The 6,919-nt window shown below is 33.1% G+C and overlaps 1 protein-coding gene across 2 annotated transcripts; it reads left to right on the forward strand.

The window, feature by feature from the left end:
• Window positions 1-18: 18 nt before the first annotated feature.
• mab21l3 (mab-21-like 3) lies at window positions 19-6,658 on the forward strand. 2 transcript variants are annotated; one of them, XM_048193497.1, is made up of 7 exons: window positions 19-1,230; window positions 1,486-1,638; window positions 1,731-1,802; window positions 1,915-2,206; window positions 3,745-3,926; window positions 5,836-6,030; window positions 6,171-6,658. In XM_048193497.1, exons 1-7 carry the CDS (start codon window positions 1,183-1,185, stop codon window positions 6,402-6,404), a joined length of 1,176 nt encoding a protein of 391 aa, XP_048049454.1. In that variant the 5' UTR covers window positions 19-1,182; the 3' UTR covers window positions 6,405-6,658. The 2 variants fall into 2 exon arrangements, with proteins under 2 accessions (XP_048049454.1, XP_048049455.1); XM_048193498.1 differs by having other exon boundaries at window positions 1,486-1,626.
• Window positions 6,659-6,919: the final 261 nt, after the last annotated feature.

The raw sequence follows: 6,919 nt of genomic DNA on the forward strand, positions 1-6,919 counted from the left end.
TCATAACAGGCTTTTTTCACTTTTAAAAATACATTTTTGAAAATTCACTGTTTCATCCACTGTGCAGGACATATCTGCTGCTGTCCTCTTTGTACGGTTATTTAGTCCGGAGAAAATGTGGCCATTCTGGAAACAATCCAGGGGTGTGTTTCCCAAAAGTATTGTGCGCTAAGTTGAGAGACCGTTCTATTATCTACTTAAGCTTTACGATGCTTTTAAGAAATGCAGCCCAGTCTGGTTTGAGATGTTTGTTTTTTGTTTTTGTTTTTCAGCAGGTTCATCATTTGCTCCTTCTAATTGCATAAATTGCAAACTATTTATGATGTTAATAAGTTGGTACTGCACTGCCTTATTAATTAGCCAGGCCCAGATGACATTAGTTAACTTTCTCTCCACCACTGACTGCAGAAGGTTAATGTGTGTTAATGGGTGGAGTGCAAGTGATTGAAACAATGTTTTTCCATATTGCGTTCACATGACCTCTTCTAAACTGGACTGTGTAAGAAGCCAGCCAATTCATGCACATGTAGTGAATTGTGGTGAATGAGCTAATGACATTCTGAGGGGCACAAAAGTCTCTAAGTGCTTCTATTTGGAATTTAAACATAACAATGTTATATTTGGTTTTGTCCCTCTTTTTTGTAATGACAGCAGCGCTCAAGCTGCATGAACTCATCTTATGCCAGAACCTTTCTTTGTTTTTACATTTTTCAAAATCCTAAACTTTAACTTCACTCCTAATCCCAAGATTCAAAGTGGTCTTAGATTTTTCTTTTTTATTATTATATCATATTTATATTTAATCTCATATATAAAAGCACAATTTTTAGAAAGTGTTATCTAGTTGTACCGCCTACATCTAATGGATGCTAGATTAAAATGAAACAAATGTTTACATTCAAATTTCTCTATGAGTGTGATCTGCCATGTGAGTAAGCAATTGGTGAACTGGTTTGCCCAGAGGAACATGGGAGCTTTTTAGCATCTCAGAAATCAATATTGTGAGATCAATGGCTCTCTGCTGAAGTGCTTTTCCCTCGTGCAATCTGTGTCACACGTACACTGGGACACAAAAGAACTGCAAAAAAGGACCACAAAGGCCTCACATCAAGCTCTGCTGCTGGAAAGAAGACTTAAAAATAGCATTCAAAGAAAACACTGATCCTAAGGATAGACTGCAAAATGACCAACTTCACAGATGAAGATTTGGACAACTATTTGCAAAATCAGGTGACCTACTTATGCCGTCATGGGTTATATTGAGTAGTGAGATCGGAATAATTAACTTTTGTTGATTTATGGTTTTTATTTTAACATTTTAGTTTAGTTTATTTCATTTGCAGTTAGATAGCTTTGGATATAGCTTAAATAATTGTATTTTATATTTATTTAGTTCAGATAGCTTAAAGAAAAAGGACATTGTTTTGGCTTGTTTACAAGATCATTTTGTTCTTCTGTATTAATGGAGGTCTGTGTTATTGTCAGGTTGATCTCAGACATCGGCTGGTTTCAAAGTCAGTAGAAGATGTGCAGAAAATCATAAAAGATCTTACGGCTGAGATCAGCTCAAAGGATGCTCGTTTCCAGTCCATTGCAAACTCTGGAGTTCATAATGCCAGCCTCAAAGTAATACTTCATGTAGGCCTCTTGTCTATTATACAAATATTAACTGTATTTCATGGATGCTTTTGTAACATCGTAATTCCTCTGGTGTCCACAATCCGATTTAGGACCAGCCAGCTTTAGTTTCAAAATGGTCTGCGTTACTCCGGGGAAGATGTGCATACAACCCCGCCATCCAAGTAAGCAACAAAACTGTCTGCTGTAGTATCATTTTAACACGAATCTATATTGTACAGCCGCTTTCTCATTGCTTTGTGGATATACTGATAGATTTATGGCTCATTTTGGCAGGTGCTCAGTCCAACTCTGTACCTGATCTCGGTGCCTCTGCAGGGCCTGACGGGTTATAAGGGGAGGCGAACACGTCAGTGGCGTTACTACACGCTGAGTGGGTCTCGTCTCCTCTCACCGGTCCGTGAGCCAGAAAAGCTTTACCAGTGGCTGGAGCTGGAGAGTTTTGTCAACCCGAGTCAGGAGTGGCAGGATTCTCTCATGACCATTGAGGGTGATATTGTGCCAGCCAAGGTGGTGAACGTCTTCAAAAAGCATCTGGAGACATCCATAAAGACCTGCGGACTAACAAGTTAGTGTTTTTATAGTGTCCCCTTGTTTACTCGCACAGCAGGAGAGATAAGACATTTCTAAATTAGATTTCTATCCATTTTTTGAGGCTATTTTGTTTTCACACATTGGTGAATAATGAAAAATCTCAAAATTCTATTGATATGCAACTGTTCTGGGATTACAGATCTATCCATCCATCATTTTATTGTTTTGATCGTTTGTTACGCTATACCTACAATCTTAATATCGTATAGTAGATTCCATAACTATAGCCATTTGCAAGGGTTTTTGCTGACAGTGGTAAAATACTTGCTGATATCTCTCTAATTTATGCCGTTTTATACAGTTAGGTTTGAAAGTTCACACAGAAAATCTGAGACCTAAAATATAATTTAAATCTGAAAATGTTTTAGAATGCTGGAATATGTAATTATATGTTAATATAAGTTGTTAATATAATATGTTAATAAAATATTGAAAATGAGATTTGCTGAATAAATAAGCTTTCCATTGATGTATGGTTTGTTAGGATAGGACAATATTTGGCCGAGATACAAATTTGAAAATGTGGAATCTGAGGGTGCAAAAAAATGTAAATATTGAGAAAATCGTTTTTAAAGTTGACCAAATGAAGTCCTTAGCAATGCATATCCACTCACAAAAATACATTTTTGATATATTTATGGTAGGAGATTTTCAAAATATCTTTATTTAACATGATCTTTACTTAATATCCTAATGATTTTTTAGGATATTTTGACCCATACAGTGTATTGTTGGCTATTGCTACAAATATACCTGTACGACTTATGACTGGTTTTGTGGTCCAGGGTCATATATATATATATATATATATATATATATATATATATATATATATATATATATATATATATATGACAAATGTTTTAATATTTATTTAATAATCATATTATGTTAATTTCTGACATTAGCCACATTAACAGCATTGTTTAATTGAACTTTTCTCTCAAATTGTTAGAATATTATTTGTAATGAAAACAGCTGTATTACATTAGAAAAGTGTTTTCAGACTTTTGGATCCCACTGTAAGTATTTTGATTGCAATCAATGAAAGCTTGTTTGCAGCTATCAGTGGAGATTCCATGAAAGGAAATCTTTAGAATGAAATAGTGTGAAGTTTAAAACGCTCCTGATTTGACAGACAGAGCTTTTAAAGTCTTTTTTTTTTTCTCTCTCTCTCTCTCATGTGATCCACAGGTTCAATATGTTGATGGTAAACACATTTCTGCAAACACATGGACACCATATAGCACAACGTGATGTTAAAGTTTGGATCAACATTCCTACCCAAGAAAAAAAAACAAAAAAACAAGATCATAGAGAAATTGGTCGATGAGAATGTTGTTCAAGCCCTTAACCCTGGTTCTACCCTTAAACTTAATCCTAAAATCTTCATGGTCGATAAGGATGTGGAATCCAGGAATAAATCCTTTTTGAGTAAATCATGTTAAGCATAAATGTGCACTAAAGTGGTTCATTCAACATTTCTTTTGTGCCTTTTTTTTTTTTTCACAGGTAAAGTGAGTATGCTGGAATCAGTTGGATCAGTGGTGCGTGTTGCTGTGGAAACATCAGAGGCACAAATTGAGGTGGAACTGGTTCCTACAGTGGAGCTAATGAACTACTGGCCGAGGAGGGCTCGGTGGCCCCGGCTCTTTCGGAGATGGCCTTCCACAGAGCGCGCTCGCTGTATTAAGGTCAGTGGGTGTATATATATATATATATATATACAGTACAGTCCAAAAGTTTGGAACCACTAAGATTTTTAATGTTTTTAAAAGAAGTTTCGTTTGCTCACCAAGGCTACATTTATTTAATTAAAAATACAGTAAAAAACATTAATATTGTGAAATATTAAATATATACAGTTTAAAAATTTCTATTTGAATATATTTCACAAAGTAATTTATTCCTGTGATGGCAAAGCTGAATTTTCAGCATCATTACTCCAGTCTTAAGTGTCACATGATCCTTCAGAAATCATTCTAATATGCTGATCTGCTGCTCAAGAAACATTTAATGTGTACAATTGTACAAAATATTTGTGTACAATATTTTTTTTCAGGATTATTTGATGAATAGAAAGTTCAAAAGAACAGTGTTTATCTGAAATCTAATCTTTTGTAACATTATAAATGTCTTTACTGCCACTTTTGATTGATTTAATGCATCCTTGCTGAATAAACGTATTCATTTTTTAAATTTCTTTTCAAAAAAATAAAAATAAAAATTCTTACTGACCCCAAACTTTTGAACGGTAGTGTATAATGCTACAGAAGCTTTGTATTTCAGATAAATGCTGTTCTTTTGAACTTTCTATTCATCAAGGAATCCTGAAAAACACAACTGTTTTCAACATTGAAAATAATCATAAATGTTTCTTGAGCAGCAGATCAGCATATTAGAATGATTTCTGAAGGATCATGTGACACTGAAGACTGGAGTAATGATGCTGAAAATTCAGCTTTGCATCACAGGAATAAATTACTTTGTCAAATATATTTAAATAGTACACAGTTATTTTAAATTGTAATAATATTTCACAATATTACTGTTTTTTACTGTATTTTTAATTAAATAAATGTAGCCTTGGTGAGCAGACGAAACTTCTTTTAAAAACATTAAAAATCTTAGTGGTTCCAAACTTTTGGACTGTACTGTATATATATATATATATATATATATATATATATATATATATATATATATATATATATATATATATATATATATATATATATATATATATATATAATACATTTTAAGTAACACTTTATTTTACTGTGACTTTGTTATATGTTACATGTACTTACTACAGTATTAACAGTAAATTTTATATATTTACAAGCAACTAACCTTAAACCAAACCCTAAAGTGAGTACATGTTAACTGTTATTACACAATACTTAAATGCATTAAACTGTAACACTGACACCTTAAAATAAAGTGTAGCCAAATCAAGTTTAACCTGTTTTATTTTCATATTATATTTTTTACAGAGCTATTTTGCTTATCTATCTATCTATCTATCTATCTATCTATCTATCTATCTATCTATCTATCTATCTATCTATCTATCTATCTATCTATCTATCTATCTATCTATCTATCTATCTATCTATCTATCTATCTGTCTGTCTGTCTGTCTGTCTGTCTGTCTGTCTGCACACTCATATATAATTATATATAATTATATATTTTGTTACTCTGTTTTAAGTGTGTGTGTGTGTGTATATATATATATATATATATACACACACACACAAAAACATTATATATATATATATATATACACACACACACACACACACACACAAAAACATTATATATATATATATATATATATATATATATATATATACACACACACACACACACACACACACACTCAAAATATATTATCAAAATAAAATGGAATAAAAAATTAAAACATGTATAAAATAAAATAATATATACAAAATATAAATTCGAAAATATAAATAGTGCAACTTTTTAATATTATTTTATTATTAACTATTTATCAATTATAAACTGATTAGTAAACAGAAAATGGCCTGAGTACTGTATACATACAATTCAATGCTGATCTTGATAAATTCCCTGCAGTCGTTTGGATTCAATCTAATGGCCACATCAAACTACCACTGGCTGCTGTCATTCTCACGGGCAGAGCAGGTGCTGTTGAGTAATATAGATGAGGACGGCGGTTGCCGCAGGAAGTGTTATTGGGTGGTCAGACAGCTCAAGGAGGACATCTGGTGCCCTGGAAGCAAACCCGTCATCACTGCCTACCATCTACAGGTATACCAGCCCAACTGAAACAGGCTCTTTATCTGTTTCCTATCATCTTTCCTGTGATTTAACTTAATGTGGCTGTTGAAACACCATACTGCTTGTATACGAAAGCAAGTTTACACACTTTTCCCACTTACCTCATCTAGACGCTGCTTTTCTGGACATGTGAGAAGTACCCCTGCACCAGGGACTGGAAAGACTTCAGGGGATGCGTATTACGGCTGGTGCAAAAACTACACAAGTGTGTTAGTCAGCATTATCTCCGGCATTACTTTGTACGATCCCACAACCTTCTGAAATACAGCAATACTAATGAGCTTGATGACGTGGCAAAGAAGATCAATAATTTCCTGGACAACCCAGGAACATACGTTCATTAGAAGCTTCCTCTGTGGGTTAGATGGCATAGATCTATGTTAGCTGTGCTCTGTTTTGACTGCATCATATTGATGAGATGATCATGGTAATAGGCTGTGGTTGACTAAAGTATGTATGTCTTTCCTCCTTTTGTCTATTTTATCCTGAAATTTTCACCAGAATTATGATGTCAGCTTTTTTATAGTAGGCCAACATTGTGAATGAATGGCATAAGAGACACTGAATTAAATAATTCAATTAAATATTTTTCTCATCAGCAATGCACACCTTTTATTTCATTTTATTTTATTGGTAACACTTTACAATAAGGTCTCGTTCGTTAACATTAGTTCATTTATTAACTAACTTGAACTAACAGTGAGAAATGTATTTCTTGCAACATTCATGAATCTTTGTTAATTTTAGTTAATTCAAATACAGTTGTTGTTTGTTCATGTTAGTTCACAGTGCAGTAACTAATGTTCTCAATTTTTTTTTTTTTTAAATGTATTAATAAATGTTGAAATGAACATTAACT

The sequence above is a fragment of the Megalobrama amblycephala genome, linkage group LG6, assembly GCF_018812025.1.
Source record: "Megalobrama amblycephala isolate DHTTF-2021 linkage group LG6, ASM1881202v1, whole genome shotgun sequence".
NCBI classification, from domain to species: domain Eukaryota; kingdom Metazoa; phylum Chordata; class Actinopteri; order Cypriniformes; family Xenocyprididae; genus Megalobrama; species Megalobrama amblycephala.

Bases quoted from the DNA above. Each gene is read 5' to 3' on its own strand.
- mab21l3 (XM_048193497.1), top strand. From the start codon at position 1,183: ATGACCAACTTCACAGATGAAGATTTGGACAACTATTTGCAAAATCAG. The intron at 2,207-3,744 runs GTTAGTGTTTTT...TTTTTTTCACAG, and splicing joins AAAGACCTGCGGACTAACAA to GTAAAGTGAGTATGCTGGAA. The intron at 6,031-6,170 runs GTATACCAGCCC...TACCTCATCTAG, and splicing joins TCACTGCCTACCATCTACAG to ACGCTGCTTTTCTGGACATG.